Source organism: Pollachius pollachius, assembly GCF_949987615.1.
Source record: "Pollachius pollachius genome assembly, chromosome: 19".
Classification (NCBI taxonomy): Eukaryota; Metazoa; Chordata; class Actinopteri; order Gadiformes; family Gadidae; genus Pollachius; species Pollachius pollachius.
The window spans coordinates 9,339,362-9,361,565 of record NC_136952.1 but is presented as its reverse complement, the minus strand read 5'-3'; the positions used below and the strand labels follow the sequence as shown (position 1 = coordinate 9,361,565).

The window sequence follows — 22,204 nt, the reverse complement described above, 5'->3', positions numbered from 1 at the left end:
TAAATCGACCAAAAATGAAACGCAGAGCACGGCGCGCAGAAGCTCGACATTCCTGTCATCCCCCGCTTCCAGTGCAAGGCCTCTGAAGTCCTCCTCTCTCCGAACCCGTTCCTCCCACACCTCATACTGTGGAGCCTGAGGACACCGCCTAGTAGGGCGGACGCACTGGGAGGCCTGGCCCGCTGCCAGCCTGTCTGCCGGTGAGGCCAGGAGGGGTAAACTCTGGCCGGCATCTGCTTCAGGCTGACTCAGTGTTTCACGGCCTTAACCGTCTCCCCCGGCGATGGCGGCTTGTCACTCAGCCCTCACTGGCCCCCGCTGCTGAGCGTAAATGGAGCGGGCAGCGCTGTTGGTGGTGGTGGTGGTGGTGGTGGTGTTGGTGGAGGTGGTGGTGGTGGTGGAGGTGTTGGTGGTGCAGGTGGTGGTGGTGGTGCTGGTGGTGGAGGCGCCCAGGACGTGATGATGTTTGAAGACGCCACGGGCAGGAAAAACCGAGAGCACCGTCGAATGCTCCCTTCGACTTACAAGAAAGAGAGGATTAATAGCAAGAGAGTGAAGAGGAGTGTGAGCAGAAAGGACAGATGAACAGGCAGACAGACGGGAGGGCAGGGCAGACAGACACACAGACTGATAGGCCGGGGGAATAAACAGACAAGCGGACTGACGAGCAGGCAGATGGAACGGACAGACAGACAGAAAGAGAGATGGATGAAAAAGTAAGGCAGCGATCAGGAAGGCGAGAGTCCAGTTCGACATGACAAGCGGAGGGAGAAAGACATGTTGAATCGAACCCTGCATGCGTGGGGGTGGGGGGCAATTAACCAGAAGCCCTCCTCTGGAGACCTCCTGCCGTGCGATTGGCCAGGCGGCGCCTCACTCATGACAGGTCGGCCTCCTTGTTTTCTGCCGTGATGTCCGTGAAAGTCAGTCCTGCTCACTCCGGACCCCCGCCGCATTAAGCTCTATCAGGGCGATCCGGTGTCAGCAGAGATGCTCTACCCGCAGAGATGCTCTAAACTATGTATATTGTATATTCGCACATCTAGAGTGAGAGAGAGAGAGAGCGAGAGAGAGAGCATGAGAGCGTTACAACACACCATTGTGTTGTGTTGTTATGTTGTACACAACATGGTGTTGGGTACTCGTATCCCGTGGTGACACCGTATCGACGCTGTGGTTCCTTGTTCCCCCGTGTGTGTGTCTAGCCCTGGACACCACCAAGGACCCGTGTCAGAAGGTACGGTGCAGCCGCCACAAGGTGTGTGTGGCCCAGGGCTACCAGCGGGCCATGTGCGTCAACCGGAAGAAGCTGGAGAACAGGTGAGGCCCGCCCACGCCTGTCAGCATTCAAACTCAACGTGCATGTAGCGGTCGAGTGGTGTGTTCCAGATGCATCGTACACCGTCCGCACGAGTCGCAAATTGGGAAATCCCCCAGCTTTCTTCGACAGAAGTGCTATAAGTGCTACAAGCCGGGAAATAACGTCACAAGAGAAACTCGTGCGGGTGGTGTACGGTGCATCTGGGACACACCATAGCTCTGTGGTAGGGTGCAGCGGAATGCACCCGACCACTGGCTTGGGAATCTTTTTTCAACCCCAAAAAGGATGCGAATGTTTAAATACGGAAATAATCTGGGTGGTCAACTAAGTACCCCCATCCTTTCGCCCCTCTCCTTCCACCTCCTCGCTCGAACATTTCCTCCAACTGTAAGGCCGATAGCCCATATTCAATCCTTGTTATTAGAGCCGAGAGAGGCAGGGCTTTTCTGTGGTGGAAAAGTTGTATTAATGTAGCTGTCTTATTGGAACTGTATTAGAGTGTAGCTGTCTCAGCTGTATTAGAGTGTAGCTGACTTAGAGTTTAGCTGTATTCGATCTAGCCGTATTAGCGTGTAGCTGTATCAGAGTGTAGCTGTCTCAGTGTAGCAGTATCAGAGTATAGCTGTCTCAGTGAGGCTGTGTTAGAGTGTAGTATTGAAGTGTAGCCGAATTAAAGAGAAGGTCATTGCAGCCCGGCTGGAGATCTATTGATCGTAGCCTGGGAAACGGTGCCAGAGAATGCCATGAGTCAGGAGTGATGTCATTTGGGCTAGAACACTCCTGCTGAGAGATGCGCTGATTAATCAAGGAGGTGGACAGAAGACGTGGTCCAAACAAGTCGGCCCTACTTGTTGGTAAGTTGTTTTGTCAATTTGAGAAGATGATGAAGAATAAAGACTGCCTTCCCCCAATGTGTTGTCGGACTCCTGGCCATTTGCATAGCCTAAAATTAGAATTCCCGAGTATTCTCATGGCGGGGGGAGAGATATGGCGGGAGATAATTGATTTGTAGTCAGAAAAGAATTAACGGGCCGAATCATTACCACCTCTTAAATTTGCGTGTGGCATTTATCTTTTCCAATAAAGACCCTTTTTGTTTATTGACTCACCTCGGCGATAGCGAGAGCGACTAGGCACCGCCGTAATCGGTACTAAGTGCAAAAGGCGCCGCGCTGAAGCGGCCTAGCGTCATTAAGTAGCAGGGAAGCAAGACGCGGCGCGTGTGCTTGTACGCCGTTAATCACCATGTCAGTGTCAAAAAGTCAGCAGGGGTCCAGTTCCATGACAGGTACGCATTCTAGCGTGACTCAAACCCTACATGTCTTATCATTAGGATGCCCCCCCCCCCCCCCCCCCCCCATCCCGTTTTCCTAATGGCTGTTGGTGCATTTAATTTTCTTTAATGAGTCTCTGTTGTCTCTGCTGGAACACATCGATACAACATAGTTACAATCAATTTGACCTTGAAGTCAAATCTTCAAGGTCTAGTTGGAAAGAGGTCCTTGGCACAAAGTTATGTGTAGATATTGAAGCAAGTTAGGGGCAGGTAGGGTTCAGTGCAGAGTTGATACTTTTGATATGTGCTGTGTGTTGTTGCAGTCACAGAACTCATAAATCAAAGGCGTAAATGTGTTCTTAAGATATACAGTCGAAGAACAACTTTCCATTTAGGCACATTCTACATGCTGTGTTGGCAATATAATCACGTGACTTGTGTTTTCTTTATTGGACACAATGAATAAATCAACGTAGCTGGAGTGGATGTCACAGGTCGGGTTGGACCATTGCTGACATATGCAAACGACATTGGCCGTTTGGTTTTTGAATGTCATTTTCTGTATTACATCCAAAGAGCCAGGCAGCCAGAGCCGCTGAAGACCCGGGACAACAGCTGCAAGCCCTGTCCCGTGACTGCGTCCTCCCCCGTGTGTGGCTCTGACGGACACAACTATGCCTCAGAGGTAAACGTCTCGTAATCATGTCTGGTTCTGGTTCTGGTTCTGGTTCTGGTTAGTTTTATCTCCCTACCTTCAGTAGTCGCATTCCTCTTGCCGGACATAGTTCTTTATTCATGTAGCCGAAGAAGGCTTCAGAGGAAGGAAGTAAACTGCTAGAGTCATTTCAAAAAAAGTTTGGATATATATATATATATATATATGTATATCTATATATGGCCGGGTAGCGTCGTTCATCACTCCAGAGAGCGATGGTTCTGGGTGTGTGCAGTCACATGATTAATCACTCACCGGAGATCGTCAGACAGGGTCCACTGCCTGGTTTTATTTTTAAATGTACATTGAATTATTTGCATTATATTTAGATTTATGTATTTTGTTTAACTTTGACCTTGAACGAGTTCACAACACAGCAGGAAAATGACAACTCACTGCCACAACCCCTCCCTCTCCCCCCTAACTTACTAAGTGCACTGTCTCATCTGAATGAACAATTTCTGTTCCCTCTCTCCCTCTCTCTCCGCGGTCACCCCCATAAATGTTTTAGCTACACGGCGTCATCATCCTCCGCCGTCCCACCTCTCTTTCCACTTTTCTACGCGCGTCATTCCCCCCCTTGCCGGTATTTCTCTGCATCTCCTTATCTCTCCCTCTCTCTCCCTCTCTCCCTCTCTCTCCCTCTCTCCCTCTCTCCTCCCTCTCTCCTTCTCTCTCCCTCTCTCCCTCTCTCTCCCTCTCTCCTCCCTCTCTCCTCCCTCTCTCTCCCTCTCTCCCTCTCTTCTCCCTCTCTCCCTCTCTCCTCCCTCTCTCCTCCCTCTCTCCTCCCTCTCTCCTCTCTCTCTCCCTGACAGTGTAAGTTGCAGCAGCAGGCGTGTCTGTCAGGCAAGGAGCTGAGCATCAAGTGTGCCGGCTTTTGCCCTTGCTCTACCCCCTCTGTGCCGTTCACCAACACCGAGACTAAACACGGTAAACCTTTGTTGTTCTTGCTTTTACCCCCTTTCTGAATATTTAATTCCGTGTTTGCGTTGCTCCATTCATCTGGTGAAAACTTCCCAACCTTTTTGTGATGTTGAATTTGAGTTTGCTACAGTAAAGTATGGCGGGGCAAAGTCATCTGACATGGCACTTTAATGGCACTTGACCAAACTCGCTGACAAAGCAAGATTAACCTAAATGAACGCAGTGTTCAGATTACAACAGAGACTCCATATTATCCTCCCCGACGGATGCAGCGGATGCAATTTTGAACTTTTTTAGATCGATAGTCACCAATTTCAAAGATTGGGCTTAGCTAAATATCCCCCCGTGTCACTGAAATGCCCTTTCAATCATGTGCTGATTAATTATTTAGAGTGTATACTCTCATTGGAGGCAAACTGCATTGATTGTCTGCAGCTCTCGGGACTGTGAAAAATGTGGAATAATCAATGGAATGAAATGCTAGCCTCATGTTTCTCATTTGGAAACATGAAATACATATTTAGGCATCATTATTTTCGGAGTGAAGCAGGCCGATGGCCGTGATGAAGTGACATTGTGAAAATGTTCTGTAGCACAGCGTAAGGCATTGGGAATGTAGGTGTGGAAAACTACTGTACAGAATGTAAATGAAAAAATGAAATAATATTATAGATAAAGGAAATAAATGTACAACAATATTACATAATCCCAAGGTGATTTATAAGTGATGAGGAACAATTATATACACAAGAAGAGAAAACCAAAAACAGCAATAAAAAGTAAAAAAATATAAAATCGAAATGGAAAATATAAGGTATGAAATATAAATATATATATATATATATATATATATATATATATATATAGCAAAATGGTTTTGGACGTGATTTGAACATACACAGCGATCTCTCTGAGAATCTGAGTTAGCATCAAAGGTATCGAATGGACCGACCCAAACCAAGTCCTGCTTCCTGAAGTTCAAACCCTGCGGCTCTCTTCTGTCCTCCTCTCCCACCACAGAGACGTGCACCGGCCAGGACTTGGCGGATTTGGGCGACCGCCTGCGGGACTGGTTCCAGCTTCTCCATGGCAACGCCAAGCAGAACAACTCGGGCAAACCGGGCACTGGCACTGGCTCAGGTCAGCTAGCAGCGTGTGGTCCCAAAAGTTGCTGCTCTATGCTTCACCTCCTCCGAATACATGGGGCAAACACTATCACACACTCACATACACAGACACACACATGCACTCAGGCAGGCACACACACGCACGCAGGCACACACACATGCACACAGGCAGGCTGACACACACACACACACACACAATCATGCACTCATGCAGGCACACACACACCCTTGCAAACACACACACACACACACACACACACACACACACACAAACACACACAGGCACACACACACACATGCCCATGCACACACGTGGAAAACATGATCACACATCATCAATAAATTAGAGGTCGAATTAATGCTTCTGCATTAATTGTTACTTACAAGCTAAGGGCTATTGGTCCTAACCAGCGGACACTTAATAAATGATCGTCCACTCCCATCTCCCCATGCAGCGCTGGACAAGAGCCTGGTGGCTAGCTGCAAGGACTCCATTGGCTGGATGTTCTCCAAGTTGGACAGCAACGGCGACCTCTATCTAGACCACGGCGAGCTGGCCGCCATTAACCTGGACAAGTACGAAGTGTGCATCCGACCCTTCTTCAACTCCTGCGACAGCTTCAAGGACGGCAAGGTCTCCACGGCCGAATGGTGCTTCTGCTTCTGGCGGGAAAGTGAGTGTGCACAAAATGGCCGACCGCAATCGGTGATGAAAATGGGATGACATGAGTAGGAAGAAGGGAAAATGACTATAAAGAGAGATTGAATAGCAGCGTGGCATTAGCGGATGACGTATTGTTAAATGTCATGATAATTTCATTCCTTGAATCTCAATCCATAAGTAAGTAGAAATAATACAATCGATATATCAGTGATTTAATGGAAGACGTCATCCCTGGATCACATACTGTTCCAATACAGAGCAGAGAGCTCTCAAATTGAGCTTTGTATTCATCATCATCTCTATTTCTTGCTAAACATTTGGTGACTTTGCCTACAATTAATGTGCGATGAAGACAGTGATTTACCAGTGGTCCTCCCGAGTTTTGTATTGTGTATTTTAAATGTGATACAAATCAGTGCTTCCATTGCTCTTGTCCCTCACTAGTCCATCATGACATTTCACCAACTTGGGCCTTCATTACATTGTCCTAGATTACATTGACTATATTCGTAAATTATTCAGCGCTGGGAATAAGTCCTCACCTGGCTTAAAGTCACGCTATAAATACTTCAGAACTAAACATAAGGGATTTGTTTTGATTTATACTTAAAAACGACTTTTCTCTCTCTCTCTCCTCTCTCTCTCTCTCTCTCTCTCTCTCTCTCCCTCTCTCGCTTTCCCGTGTCTCAGTTTGTGAGTTCATGCAATGCAATTTGTATAGCATGTTTGAAAGGTGTTGACCGTTCTCACACTGTCCAACAACTCCTAGGGGCAGAAGACGAAATGTGTCAGGGTAACGTTCAGCATGTCCTGTTTCCTCCAAAACACACAGATTCAAAGTCTAGGATGCAATAACCGCCTCGTTTGAGACGCTGGCCATCTTGAAAAATACTAAAATGACATAACGTCTCATCCCGTCATTACCGATCATTTTATTAGACTCTCAGACTCGCTGGCAGCCGATCAATACCTTTTCAGGGGCCGTTGAACATGTCACATCTCACTGGAAGCACTCGATCTCCTTAAACACACGGTTATTATGGGAATCATTGATCGAGACCCGAGTTAAGAGTTCAATGTTCCTGTGTTCCCAGAGCCCCCCTGTCTCGCTGAGTTGGAGAAGATCCAGGTTCAGGAAGTGGCCAAGAAGAAGCCAGGTAAATACAGCACCTTATATACATCTGGAATCTGTAGTATCCAGGTAAATACCGCACCTTATATACACCTCAAATCTGTAGTAGACAGGTAAATACACCTGAACCTACTACTACACCTGTCATATCCAGGAAGATACAGCATCCTTTATACACAGGGAATATGTAGTAGATACTTTTGTATCACTATCTAGAATCAATACAATACCAAACTCCTGAACAACTTTGTAGTCTCACTCGAAAGGTTATGGGTTCAAACCACATTGAACACCACCTACCTGCTCCTTTATGATCTGTCTCTTTATACACTGTAAGCTGCTTGGCTGAAGGCGTCTGCTAAATGACTACATATTAAATCTATTATATATATATAACAGGACAGTTTATATCGTTTACTGGCTAATATGCACCTGACACATGAGCAATCTTCTCAACATTGCCATGGAAACGCTACAAAAAAGAAACACACAATAACGGCCTACCATACCATATGAACCCTCACTTTACTTTACAATACAATTACATCACAAAGCCACCCCGTCGCCACAATTAAACCTACACAACGTGAGCCACGTGCCGCGCTGCGCTGCTAATCTCGGAACCCGACACCGTTCCGTTTTAATTTAAACCTGTGATTAGTGCGGCTAGCTCGCAGCTACGCGGCGCGTGCTTGTATTTGTATGGGCTTGTGTGAGAATAGGGAGAAGAAGTCTGAGGCGCAGCAGACCAAAGGAGCTAAAGGAGGCTCGTTAACCGATCACACGCTCAGGGCCGGGATTAACCCCTCATCACACTGTGGGATAAGGTCCGGAGACGCGGCTTTGGGGAGTGCGCTAGGCTAAAGCATCCGTTTGGCTCCCTCGCGCTGCGAGAACGCTGTGTTTAAACCTCCTGCTTTGTAACGGGCCGAAACACTATTTCGAAAGCTATGATCTGCTACTCTTTTGGTTTTGGCTTGGGTTTTGTTTTAAGTGGTGTGGCTGGAGACGTGGAGTGAGTTTAATGTTATTAACTTCAAAACACCGGACAGAATGTGCTTGAGGGGTTGTGCCAACGGTGATGCAGCAATCGAGGCCACATTTTCAAAAATGTCACTCGCACAGTTTAATGATGAGAATAAATCTATACAAGCCGCCCGTCCTCTTTAAACACCTACCAGCCCTGTTGGATGATGTTTGAAGGTTAACAACAACAGCAATCACATCAAAAGAGCTTTGTTGTGTTCTGCTCCAAGGCAGCTCTCACTCCTTTGTCCTGCACGGACGCTCTTATCACGGGCTCACTACAAAGGATGTAGCCTGACTCATTTATGCTGCACTTATCTCCGGCATCAGCGAGACACCGACCAAAGGCTGAGGATATCAATATTTAACACTTGTGTATTTGTTTGTGTGTGTGCGTGTGTGTGTCTGTTTGTGTGTGTATGTGTGCGTACCACAATGAATGTGTGTGTGTGTTTGTACGTGCATACCACTTTGGATATATGTGTGTGTGTGTGTTTTTGGGTGCATACATAACACGTGCATACATAACACGTTGCATGTGTGTGTGTCTGTGTGTGTACATGCATTCCACACTGCGTGTGTGTGTGTGTGTGTGTGTGCACATGCTTGCGTGCACGTGCCTCCCCCCTACAGGCATGTACATCCCCAGCTGTGACGAGGACGGCTACTACAGGAAGCTGCAGTGTGACCAGGGCCGAGGCGAGTGCTGGTGTGTGGACCCCCAGGGAGGGGAGATGGCGGGCTCTCGCATCCACGGCAACCCCGAATGTGGTAAGAAGAGCCTGGGAGTTTTAATGTCGGGCGAGTGGGGCAGGGGGGGGGGGGCTTATTTATTCAGCCCCCTTCAAACACCCAGACCCATCAGAGAGCTTTATATGGGCGTTCAAAGGACGATCGATAAGAGACAACGATTTCAAAGAGAGGTGTAAAACGTATAAGGGGGGAGAATATATATACGACGGCGGAGACATCTCATTTTTAATAACAAACTGGGGATGGCACACAGAACGGTCTGGAGCCCTGTTTCCTTAGCAGTACAGCTTAGTATAGTGTTAAGGTAGAGTAGTGTAGTGCTGTGCAGAACAGTGCAAGGTAGAGTAGGGTAATGTTGTGCATTGTAGTGCAGTATAGTGTAGTGTACTGAGGTGCAGTGCAGTGTAGGCTAGGGAAGTGTGAATTAGGTTAGTGCATGGTAGTGCACTGCAGTGTAGTGTAGTGTAGTGTTGAGGCCTGCGACTTCCAATCTTCTGGAAGTTAATGCCAGAAATGTGTTTCATAAACACAATGCTTGACCAAGCACTTTTGTTGTTGCACACACAGCACCACGGAGGGTAAGGCCGTCCCAACCGGTTTGCCCGGGCATCTTGGTGTTGTTACACTGAAATCACCTGAACCCAATGACGAGAAATGCAATCATCACATTAGTCTCAGCCTCTTTCGATCATTTGCCCTACGTCACCTTGTGGCTCGTTCTGATGTTTGAGCCAAAGAGCAAGTTATATCGTGCAGCGTCTGGAAGAAACTCAAGACACGATTCTCATTGGCCGTCAGCATTGTCGCGTAGCATTGACATTCACGCTACGATGCTACGCATTGTAGCGTGAGTGACAGGCGTAGTGACAGACGTAGCTCCGGTGCGACATGGGGTAATCCGGTAAATTCTCATATTTACATTCATGGATTTATTCAGCCTGCCCCTAAGGCTTTCATTTTTTCTGTCTGTAGACAGCGGAGCAATTGTTAAAATCACTCCTTTCACCACTGGTCTGTTTTACTAAACCGTTCCCGGCGTCTGATCCGTGATTGGTTGTGCTTGCATGTCAATCAAGATCTTCCTGACAAATAGGCGGTTCCTGGTGCAGTTAATCAACACTGTGTCTCAGACTTCCCAGAGGAGAGGCTGGCCCTGTGAGACTATTATCAGATCAGATTGCATTCATGACCCCTCTGTCACCCCCCCTCCCTCCCTCTCTCCCCCCGTTCCCCCCCCCCCCCCAGACGAGGTGGTGGGACACTCAGGTGACTTCGGCAGCGGCGTGGGATGGGAGGACGAGGAGGAGAAAGAGGCAGATGAGAACGGAGAGGAGGAGGAGGAGGAGGAAGAGGAGGAAGGAGAGGCAGACGATGGAGGATACATCTGGTAGAATGGTATAGCAGACACTCTCTCGCTATCTCTCTCTCTCACTCGCTCTCTCTATCTCTCTCCCCTCACAAAGAAATTAAAAGGATTCTGGGGGTTGTCTTGGAGCGTGTGGAAGGCATGGAAAAGTATAATGACCTCTTGGCACCCCCCCTCCCTCCCCTCCAGTGATGACATGACCTGTTCTTTTTATGTCTTGAGTATGTGTAGTGCTGCTTCATTATCCTTTCATGATCAACAGATCTTTATGTTTTTTCGCAGACCCAGGGGGTGGGGTTGGGGGGGGGACCCTCGATCGCTGCACCGTAGCTATAGAAGAAAAATCGACTATTCGTCTAAAGAGCCTATCTGTTATCTATGCATATAGAGATTTGGTTTTTACATTGTGAATAAGTGCTTGATTGCTGTAAGGACCACCGGTGTCCCCCATTTAGACCGACTAGAGATTGAGAACATGTTAAAAGTTTCAGTGCAATGCGTACGTTATGTCACTTCATGACGTCTTCTGTAAATAAGTCTTTGCGTCGATGATCTCGGGTGGGTTAGTCCCAGGCGGCTCTTATCTGGCATTATATCCGACTAGCGTTCAAGATGTATCAATATACACACAGTTACCCTCAAAATGTACATGCTTTAACGACCACGTGGGTAGACGAAAATATCTGAGATTGGTTTTCTGTGAAATACTTTTTTGGACTACTTCTGAAAACGTACCAATTTTTTCTGCAAATTGCTCCGGCAAATCACTATCTCCCTCACCGCTTATTCCTCGAGCAGAACGTGCCACCCCATGTTTTATTTACTGACTATTACGACTGAGCTTTTTGTGTTCATTACTTGAATTTTCACTCTTGAGTTGTTTTTCTTTTACTATAAGAAAATTGCTACCATTTCTTTGTTCTTGCTATTGATAGGAAAGACATTGTTTTTAGTATTGCATGTTAGTGAACAAGAATGTACTGCTAGGCTGAGCACTTTAATATTAAAGGCACTGGGGCCAAGCATGTGTCTTGTTCTTTATACTGCCTATCTTTGAACGCCCACGCCAACGTTTGCCTCCAACACAATGTTTCGTTAATGTACCTTTTGATCTATCACGTCTTTACAAGAAAAACAAGAATGAGAAGGAAAAAAAAAGAAAAACTCAAGCACTCAAGCATCTTGGTCTTCCGAGTTACTAAGCAGTTTCTGATCTCACAAATCCAATACCGTTGCCTTGAGGCACAGCAGAAATTTAAGACATTCTCCTTTCTAAACACACATAAAGTGGTATCCTCCCTCTCTCTATCAGAAGTGGACCATCAGGAGCCCACTTACAGATTTTGGAGGATTCTTTTCACTGCATATAGACTAGACGTTTAATTAAATAGCCTATATTACATGAAAGGTTACGACATGGATGTGTGACCTTTGTGAAGTAACATGAAGGTCACCAAATATTTTCTGGGCAACTATGACCTCTTGAGAGTTCACTGATTGACACTGATTGGCCTGTCCAAGTTATGAGTTGTTACAACAGCTATCCCGTCAGGCCATGGTATTATGCAAACTCTCCACTGCTCTACTTGGTGTAAGATGTTCTACTGTAAAAGAATTGTCTTTAAAATTACATTGTACCAATAGTGATTATAATGCTGCATGAGTCCATTATTGGACACAGTTGTTATTATTACATATAATATTATTATTATTATTGCTAGAGTTGATTTGATTCTATTTGGATCGGAGCTGCCCCCTCATGATAGGAAAGCAAATTACACATAAATGTAAAGGCCAGTCCCTAAAATCCAATGGTTAGGGCCCAAACCGTTGAACACTTTTTAATAGAGACAAATGTTATTAAGATTAAGGTTTATCAAAACATTATGTCAAAATGTACATGTCATCATTTACATGACATGTGATGTAAAAGCACTGGATGTCCTTCATCAGAACCACGTCATGGCGGTGTCCTCTCTCTGGCATTCTGTGTGCCTTAGGGCAGCTCTCCTGCCCTAAGTCGTTCACACTCAATTTATTCTGTCAGACCCAAAGCATGCAGCGGCTTTGGGTCTGACGGCTCAAACGGCTCAAACCATCACTTGGCTTCCTTCAGCCCTGTGTTGTGAAGATGCAGGATGGAGTGGTGAGCTCAACCACTCTTTGCTGAGGTGATGATCAGTCAAAACAACAGAGGAAAATCTCTTAAGATCCTGGTTGTCCGATTGCGGAGTCTGGGAAAAGTAATCTGGCTGGAGTGGGTAAAATGCCCTTTTGTCAGAATTCGAATGGCCTTCAATTTGGATTGTAGTCTTTTGATAATATTTGTGTGAGTTGGTATGGGTGAGTGAGTGTGAATGGGAAAGTGGTTTGAGCAATTCGACTTGCCTTTCGTATCTGAGAAGGCAGCGCTTGGATCTGCATATATCCCCTTCTACATAATCTTTTCATCATTAGTTAAAACCCCTAGACAAAATATTTGCTTAAAATATTTATTTGCTCACATTAATACATTCCTTTTTAATAAATTACTCTATCATTATATATTACTTTATCTTTTGCCATCTCGACTGTATCAGCGGGAATGTACAAACATATTAAACATTATTTACAGTGGTTTGGACAAGACTGGTGCAGAACACTGATTAAATGAAAGCAACACAGTTTGTTTACATGCGTACCTATCACTTCAGATCATGGCTAAAATTCCCAATGTTCCAACCCGCATTTTAAGGAAGACCACCTGTTTTCACAACAAACTAAGCATATTCTAAGTGCTTCCATGTGATGCTAACATGTCATTGTATATAGCCTGATATCTCCGTACCCTTTATGTTTAATCTCGTTTTAGATATCAGTGATCTGGGTGTAACTGTGTAAACAAAGTATGCAGTTGAAATACATAAAAGGTCAACAAAGAGAATGGGCATGTCGTCAACACAGCCTTTTTTGCAAATGCACTCTCATATCTTAGTGAAGACAGTCAAAAAGTACACGTCATGCAGAACTTCAGGACGCTGTGTCAAGACACACACACATCCTACACATTATTCACACAAACTGAGCGTAAATTACGTTACATTGCCTTAACAAACCAAACCCCTGATAAATATCTACTTATAAAAACATGTAGATATGGAGGAAGCTACTGCTTTCAACTGACAAAGAAAACCAACTTTCAAGTAAAAAAAACCTACAAATAATACAATCAAGAACCGGCCACATTTGACTTTTAATCGAAAGCTTGGCGCTATGATGGAGTAGCTAGTTTGAGCAGAAGTGAGGATAAAGCAATACATTAAGGTCATGTTAGGTTGGATAGTTATATGATGTGGCAGAAGTCGTTTGCAGTTGACCTTTTAAAAAAATCTGTAAATTACTTAATGTGTTACATATAAAAATAAGTGTAAAGATTGCTTCTGTCCTGCACCGAAAAAAACATACTATGAAAAAAATCACTCAAGATAGGGGAGATATGCAAGGTCGTCTCAAGCGTTCCACAGACTGCTGTACCACTTGGCTGCTTCCTGACATTTTAATAGCCTGCGGTATTAGCATCCTTTGGAATGTACCCACGGAAGAACAGCCATTTTAATAATTTAACTTTTGACGTTACTATAATGTGCCTGATGTCTATTAGGTAGTATTCACACAACGGAATAAATATCCCTAAAATGCATTTGCCGTCGGAATAGCCATAAAATGCTTCCGTCTTCGGAATATAGCATATAGACCCTATGGTATTTGTGGGATTTATTGCCAAAGTTTTCTGTATACTGAAGGGAAATCATTTCCATTGATTCGCTCGTCATAAAGTGAAGTTCTTAATATCATGAGCGAAGACTGCATCCTGAACAACATCTTTGGATAAAGGCTTTACAGAAAAAAGATGACTAATAGAAAACTGTGGCCTGCAGCGAGTCTGCCGAGTGAGTTTGTCAGGAGAAATGTGCAAGACTTACAATTATAATTCCCAGTGTTTGGTTCCTGTGTCCATTATTGGTCTTTAACAACTCTTAAACGACTTTCAAATTTCCACAACATAAGTTCCTTCCCTCATTCTAAATAAAATGTCTCATGTACGACACTACATGATCCACTGACCCATCCCACTAGTAATGCAAACCATCTAACACAACTTCAGCGACGCCGGAAAATAAATAAATAAATAAACATCTGGAGACTTATACCCCGTTAAAAGCACACACTTTCGTTGATAACGAAACCCAATTTCCACGTTTGCATAGAAACCTTTTTTCGGGAAAAAAAAAACGGAATTATAAAACATTCAAACAGACTAAAAGAAAGGAAACGCGTCATCTGAGGTGCGTGATGGGGCCGGCTTCCGACGGCTGCGTGGAGGTCCCGGACGCCGGGAGGGGTGGGGGTCGTCCCGTCCGCCTCTCCCGTCAGTCCATGTACTGCGACAGCCACCGGAAGCCCTCTCCGTAGCCCTGCTTCTCCTGCACGCTGCACATGAACACCTCCAGTGGCCGGCCGTGCAGCTGCTCCGCCGAGACGCTGCCCTGCAGACCCACACGGGATGGGGGGGGGGAATACGGCGAGGTGAATGCGGAGGAGGAGCAACGCTGGATGGAGAGCCGAGCCCGCCAAAGTGAAGGGAGTTTTTGGGGCGAATAGTGGAACAATCGCTAAGTGAGTTCATGATGAACTGAGCAGCCTCTTTTTGTCGCGTCAAAAATTTTAAGGGGTTTTCGTCTTCAAATTGATCAGACGAGTTCGGAAGAGGATTAGGGCCACTCATAAAAAAAAATTGGTTCTGACTTTATTCTCAGAATTCTGGGATTAAAGTCAGAATTCTGACTTTAATCTCAGAATTCTGATTTTAATCTCAGAATTCTGAGAAAAAGTCAGACCAAAAGGTGAGTGAAACTGGCGCCAAAAAAACACATTTCACTCACAGTTTCACTCCCCCTTTGGTCTTCAATTAGCGAAACGGCTTCTGGAACCCCTCGAACCCGCAAGAAGTCGCTAAGGGAAGACATCTTCGCACAAGTAGGCTAGGGCTACTGGCTACTCTGCGTGTGGTTTCCTCCTTCTGCATAAAGCAAAGTGTCTCTCCAACGGAGGTTGGTCCTTACAGGTACCCGTAGTTCTGAGTTTAAAGTCAGAATTCTGAGTTTAAAGTCAGAATTCTGACTTTAATCTCAGAATTCTGAGAATATTTTCAGAATTCAGACATTTTTTCTCAGAATTCTGAGAATAAAGTCAGAGTTAAAAAATGTTTTTTAAATGTGCGGCCCTAATCCTCTTCCGTAGACGTGAGAGGACAGGCCCATTATATTTTATTTTTTATAATATAGATGTATAGGCTTTGGGTCTTCAAGGACAGGACAGAAAACGGAGCGAGGAATGGGCAGGAATAACATCTAGCGTAGGACTGCAGGTTTCCATCACACCTGCAGCGTACTGCCTACAATACAGTTGGCACATTGAGATGGGCTGAGCCGTAGAGCTGCCTCTTATTCAACAAGCCAGTTCACTTCTGTTACGCAATTAAAACTGAAGTCCTGAAGAATAATGCATTGTAATTGAGCATGACTCACAATGCGCCTGGAGCCGTAATGAGGAAAACACTCCGGATCACCTACGCCTGCTGCTAAATCCGCTAAAGAGCTCGTCAAGCGACGGCCTTCTCATATTTTCCCTTAGAACTAAATGCCAGGCATATTTCCACACGTCGGTCCATCTTTCACAGTGTAATTGCTCCGTGTGGTTGCTAGGCAACGCAACGCTGGACACAAAAAGATGTGCTGGCTGGATGAACGCTCTTCAAATAGTCGAGGGCCTTCTGCAAAAACCGTACAGTGTGTGCCTGCCGGCCACTGGCTCACAGTTCAGACTCCTGGAGCCTTTGCCTGCCTGATAATGATGTTTCCAGGAGGTTGTTGTCCACATCAATGCAGATGAAGACAGTAGAACGCCAGGTGCACTGCGGTTTGACCCTGTTACAATCAGACATCGTATACACCAGTGTCCATGTGTTTACCTTTCCTGTGACCTGGTTGTCGATCCCAAACGCTCCCCTGAGCGCCCCCTCGCTGATGGCCTCTGGACGGTCGATTTTGTTCCCCAGCACCAGAAACGGCACATTGCTGATGTTCTCATTTTGTAGCAGAGCCTGGGGTTGGGGGGAAGGAGATGGTACAATACGAAGCATGAATGCTATGTACAGTACTAGTGTAATGAAGTACCCTGTTTGGTTGGCTGAAGGATGTGATAAACGTAGCTCCTGCGGATCATACTGCTATCACTCTGTTTGATGACTAGAGAACGGGTTTCTGATTGGCTTACGTCCAGCTCTATCTTGGATTCCCCAAGCCGGTCATGAGCGGCGCAGTCCACTATGAAGACCACGGCGTTGATCGCCAGCAGGTAGTTACTCCAGAGTCTTCTAGCTGGGGACATAAGACAATTAAATGTCTTAATCCCAGCCATAGGGCATCTGATGTGAAAATTATAAAAGGGAGTGGGGCTAATCGTACATCAGAGTTCAGTTTTTATTTGTGTACCAAAACAGGAGTATTATAATCAATTAGTGGGACAATATGTTTCTGAATGTGAGCTTGGCAAGATTGGCATCACTGTAATCTAGTCTATTTGATGTAATAACACATCTGTACCTCCATTATCATTTCAACAAGATGGGTGGAACCTCAAGGCAAAAATAATATTTTAATTGCAATATTATTACGGTGCAAGTGTTATAAAACAAAGTGCTTACCTTGTTCGTGTCCTCCCAAATCAAACGTGGTAAATGTTATGCCAGCGATGGTTAGCTCCTCAGAGGCTTTGTAAAGAATGAAATATACAATGCAGCTTCTTAGGTTTGAAAACAGGTTACGGAATTAAAATATACCACGTTCAGCATGATTGGGGTCTACACATAAGCCTACCTCTGGATAACATATATTACATAAAGGTCCTTACTCGGATGCCACGTGGGTACGTGTTGTGCAAGTCGACCATCTTTCAGCACGTTTAGAAGTGTTGTTTTACCAGCGTTGTCCAGGCCTAGGAATACCATCTTACCACTCTTTTTGTAAAGGCCTGAGACAACACACAAGCATAAAATTCACACATCACTGACTCATGCAAACAGTTGTGACGCTCAAAATAACACAAGACAAACCATTATCTTTCCACCATGCTTACCTAGAAACTGTAAAACACCACTAAACCCTCTGTAGATCCAGTCAAATAAGAAAGACATGTTTGTGCGTTTTCCTGGAACAGAAAATATGTTTGCACATAAGTACATAGCTACATGTGCCTATACAAGAACAGTCATTTTTACTATGAGTGAAATAACATTGTGATCGCAACACCCCGGAATAACATCTAGTAGCAAGTAATCTGGTATTTCCCTGGATCTCCTATAGCCCGACGAAACACTAGGAACGGGATGCTCCAGATAACCGTTATTGGCGAGAGAGGGCGGGACTTCAGTGAAAGGGTTTAGCGAGAGAGGGCGGGACTTCTGATAGAGGGACATCCGACTCCATATATATTCTCCTTGTCTTGTTGTTGATCATAGTGTCATTTTTTATTCTTCTCGTTCCGTGGACTGTTGACTGGCGTACGTAGCTCACAGAAAGCATCGGACCGGAAATTGAGTTGCGGCAGACCAGGACAACTCTTAAATTCAGTATCCTCTCTCAGTCTTATTTAGTAGTGAGACGTAATGTTCGGTGAATTCAATGTTTTGACAGCATACGACATAGAATGAGTCAAGAAAGACGTTATAAATAAAGGGGTTGTGTATCATAAAATCATCGGATCATTAGAGTCTGAACAGTACTATGCTGCTAAGGTTGGATTGACGCGGTACTCGGGACACAAAGTTAAGACACTAGCATGGGATGACAAGCTAGTTTATAAGCATTAGCATGCTCGTTAAACCACCTCACGGCTTCTACACTTTGGCCTTATTTGGAACAAGATTGTATTCAGGTAATAAACAGTATGGATCAAACACGCTGTTGAGGTATTGAACAGAAATGTCACGATGTGTGCTGACAGTAAATCGGCTGTCAGAATGCAACTCACCTGACGTCACCTGTAAGCCCGCTGACAGACTAACGGAGGCGACCTCCTCCTCGGAAACAGCCGGAACGGCTCGTTCCCTCACTAACCCTTCTGCGCGGTGTGTGCGGTTACTCGGTGCAACAACGACACCTTGTGTCCGATGAGGTGAACAGTAAAATGGTATTATAAATGGATGCAATAAGTCATTCAATCCATTTACAATACAGGTCAACTTTTACTTTACAAATCTTGCTCCCTCCTACGTTGGATTTCAGGAGAGCCTTTGTCTTATTACAATTTCATGCACAATCCAGGGTTAAGATTCATCCCTATGGTAAAGATGAAGTATATTTATTTTGTATAGCCTGTTTGTTGGTTATGTCTACTTTAGAGAGTGTGGTTTTGATATTTGTATCACTCTTGTCGATAGTGTTTTAGAAAGAAAATGTAACATATTGACCAAATTTAATTTGCCACACAAAACAGTTTGGACAATGGTGATATAAGATGTTTAATAGCTTTATGGTGAGATACATCAAATGTCACACTGTTATCTTCAAGTATCATTGGATTCAATCAAAGTCTTCAGGTCTTCATCACAGACCTTCTTACTTCTCATAGAAAAAGCTCTTGTCAACTGAAAGAGAAGAGAAGATTTTTATATTGTACATCCTTTGTCATCGCTGGGGGAAGCAAATAAAAAGAGTCTCCCCCCCCCCCCCCCCCCCCCCCCATACACACACAGACACACACACACAGACACACACACACACACACCTGCATTTGGAATGCATTCCTCTGCTCCAAAAGCAGCAGCCTGTAAGATAAAAAAAACATGCATTGGGGTAATAGATATAGTACACAAACAATAAGCAAAACTGCAATGCAATCTTCCTCCTCCATTTTTCTACTGCAAAAAAACCTATATATATATATATGTCAAGGTTTTAAAATAAAAATCTTTCAAAATCACCAGTTTTTTCAGGCACTTTATGCATGTATATATATATATATATATATATATATATATATATATATATACCACTATTTTATTTATGAGTCTCCATTTTGTTATTTCAGTTGAATCTGCTGTTATTTCTTCTTGACAGCTCACTGTCACAGAGAAACACAGGCAGTCTAGTCACATGACACCCGATGATAGCCAGAGGAGCTCACTGCGTCCACTGTGGCCTTGGCATCGCTGCTGGAGCACTGGAAGGGACTGTCCAAGACACAGGTGTTCATGCTGACTTGGCATGGCCCCCCAGGCCCCGGGAGATATAGAAGGGAGCACGAGAAAGGGGAAAACTTTCTTAGTAGAAAATAGCATACAAAATATTACATTTATATCCAAAAAAAATTGCAGAAGAGCATATATATCAGGCAAAAGGCCAGCAACTGAACTTTCAAAATACTTCTACTTTTTTTGTTTTTTTTTACTATTCTTAACTCACTATCTGAACTGCTACTATTTTTCTGTACAGTTTATGAGATGTGATGGTGGATAGAAGATGTACAGGTCAAACCAACTCCTCACCAATTTAATCCACCAGCATCAGTTTTCTTGCCAACGAGTGCCTTCCAGAACTCATGAGTACTTTTCACGGTCTCAATGGCAAAGTCCTGGAACACAAGTCATCTTATATTTCAGCACTTTTGGGTGTGTGTGTGTGTCTTTCGTGCTAAGTGTGACGTCTGAATTCTATGTACCCTGTCTTTAAATTCTCCATTGAATGCAAACTGGTTTTCAGGTTTTCCATCCGGGACTTTGTATCTCTTGAACCAATCGAAAGTGGCCTCAAGGTAGCCCGGCTTGAGTCTTCTGACATCATCAATACCTGAGCAGGTGGGCAGAAAGAATGACACCTGAATATTTGGTGGTCACCAACTAGTAGGCTTACCCTCTCTATCAGGTATGCATAACATTTCTTTAATGACTCCTTATTTGTCTTATTTACACTCATGACATATGATTCCTCATAAATATTACATGTAGCCTTCCTTCCATGTATAACATAGGATTTTGGAAATCATTTTAATAGGCGAGCAGACATTAATCTTACTGTTAAAGTCTGCCGCTTCTGGGTCCTCTGTATTGATCACGATGACCTTCCAGTCAGTCTCCCCTTCGTCGATCAGAGCCAGGGTGCCTAGCACCTTGATTTTGATGACCTCGCCTCGGGTGCAAACCTGGACAAAAAATCATGGGGTCAAAATGTTGGACTCTTTATGGAGTTGGGCTAGAGCTGAATGAGTCGTTCTCTTACCTTATTGCCTATGTCACAAATATCAATGGGGTCGTTATCGCCACAGCATCCCGTGTCACCGTCCTTGTGTCCAGGGTCCTCCCATGTCTGTCACATGTTGGTCATAATATGTATGTGACACAAGCACATTGAAACAATGGTGGAAAAAAAAAGCTGTTTAATGATGCATCATGGGAATGCTTCTTTTAAGGTTTTCAAAAGGGGTGAATTTACCTGTGGGATGGCTCCGTAGTTCCAGATGTACCCCTTGTGAGGAAACACATTGGCTACATAACGTAGATTGCCCTTCTTGGTGTCCTGTATCAGTGGGTTGAGAGCGTCTTTGGTGGCAATCTGAGAACAATTCAACAATGTGGAGGAAAGACATTTTCGAAAGAACATTAAAATGCAAGAATGCACTAGAATTTATGAGAAATAATCATTATTAGGCATGTGTTGTCGCAAAATACATATATTGTATTGGAAAGAATCAACAATAGACAATGTTATATTTTAATAATATTAATCATATTGCCATATTGAAATTAATTAATCAATTAAGAAATAGGTCGGAATGTAAATTGATGATGAATGTTTATATTGGGAGACATTACCTCCATTTTTGCATTTGTCCACCTTGGAATCTCCACCACAGCATGGAAAATATTCTGAAGCATAAAATAATAAATGTACACTTAAAAATCATCACTTAAATCATCTTTTGGACAGATTTAATGGAAAGCTTATCAGTATCTCTAAAAGGCTACTATACTTATTCAAACCTCCCATGACCCCAAGGGTTTTCTCTAAGAAAGCACATAATCCTATTGTGTGATTGTGTGTTCAATGAAGAGAACAGGTGTCACAATGATTACCATTTAAAAAAAAACCTTCCCATCTCTATATGCAGGTATCTACAATGGAATGAGACACGTTTCTCACCTGTGCTTCATCGGCGTAGATCGGTATGTCGTGGAATGGAGAAATATACTTTCCCTCAGAGTTTTCTACACAAAGAGAGATGTGTCCATACATTATGCATAGTATTGTTAGTAATAGTAGTACCACTAGAAGTACTAGTAGTAGTAGTAGTAGTAGTAGTTGTAGTAGTAGTAGTAGTAGTAGTAGCAGTAGTAGTAGTAGTAGTAGTAGTAGTAGTAGTGAGATATAATAAGGCAGGAACCTTTGAATGGGATTAGCCTTGCAAAAATAATGCGTATGGTGTTCTGCTCACCACTTGATCAACAGTCTTAATGATAAAACAAGATAACTACTTACTGAAGTACACCCTGTAGTCCGGGGTATTTGGCCTGCCCCTCTGCTCGATAGAATAGCTCATGGCTGTTGCAGTTTCAAAACAAGTGTGCACCGTGATAGGATATAGAGGCAGAGGTAAGCAGCTCTCTTGGCCACGACCTTAAGTCCTGACTGTGACAGGACAGGAAGGGTAGGCAAGCATCGACACACAGGGATCAATGGTGTTATGCATGTGACACAATCCTGGAGGTGGTAGGTAGGCACCATGGCTTTCTCATATTTTTTCTCAGTGAGATAGGATGCCGCCAGTCATGTGGACTCAAGAGTCAAGGAAAAGTGGTTTGAGAG

General features: G+C 44.3%; 3 protein-coding genes across 3 annotated transcripts in view; 1 reads left to right on the top strand and 2 right to left on the bottom strand.

Annotated features, from left to right (window-relative positions):
- LOC307090242 (testican-2) overlaps positions 1–11,326 on the top strand; it is a gene marked incomplete at its 5' end in the record, with an annotated part of 30,923 nt that extends 19,597 nt beyond the window's left edge. Inside the window, 8 exons of the mRNA XM_079756817.1 lie at positions 1,206–1,320; positions 3,174–3,282; positions 4,128–4,242; positions 5,257–5,376; positions 5,819–6,037; positions 7,122–7,184; positions 8,819–8,956; positions 10,184–11,326. Of these exons, the coding sequence (XP_079612943.1) occupies positions 1,206–1,320; positions 3,174–3,282; positions 4,128–4,242; positions 5,257–5,376; positions 5,819–6,037; positions 7,122–7,184; positions 8,819–8,956; positions 10,184–10,329 (1,025 nt within the window). The 3' untranslated portion in view covers positions 10,330–11,326. The remainder of the gene's footprint in view (positions 1–1,205; positions 1,321–3,173; positions 3,283–4,127; positions 4,243–5,256; positions 5,377–5,818; positions 6,038–7,121; positions 7,185–8,818; positions 8,957–10,183) is intronic.
- A 1,562-nt stretch (positions 11,327–12,888) lies between these two features.
- Positions 12,889–17,538, bottom strand: sar1aa (secretion associated, Ras related GTPase 1Aa; the record flags this gene model as incomplete). Its single annotated transcript, XM_079756488.1, has 6 exons — positions 12,889–14,830; positions 16,315–16,446; positions 16,620–16,723; positions 17,050–17,115; positions 17,256–17,375; positions 17,481–17,538. The coding sequence occupies 6 exons, from the start codon at positions 17,536–17,538 to the stop codon at positions 14,714–14,716; spliced, it is 597 nt and encodes a 198-aa protein (XP_079612614.1). The 3' UTR covers positions 12,889–14,713.
- A 1,423-nt stretch (positions 17,539–18,961) lies between these two features.
- Positions 18,962–21,938, bottom strand: ppa1a (inorganic pyrophosphatase 1a; the record flags this gene model as incomplete). The annotated part of the gene is made up of 11 exons (XM_079756485.1): positions 18,962–18,990; positions 19,131–19,170; positions 19,530–19,599; positions 19,891–19,976; positions 20,064–20,191; positions 20,417–20,543; positions 20,621–20,707; positions 20,834–20,953; positions 21,214–21,267; positions 21,542–21,606; positions 21,878–21,938. 11 exons carry the CDS (start codon positions 21,936–21,938, stop codon positions 18,962–18,964), a joined length of 867 nt encoding a protein of 288 aa, XP_079612611.1.
- Positions 21,939–22,204: the final 266 nt, after the last annotated feature.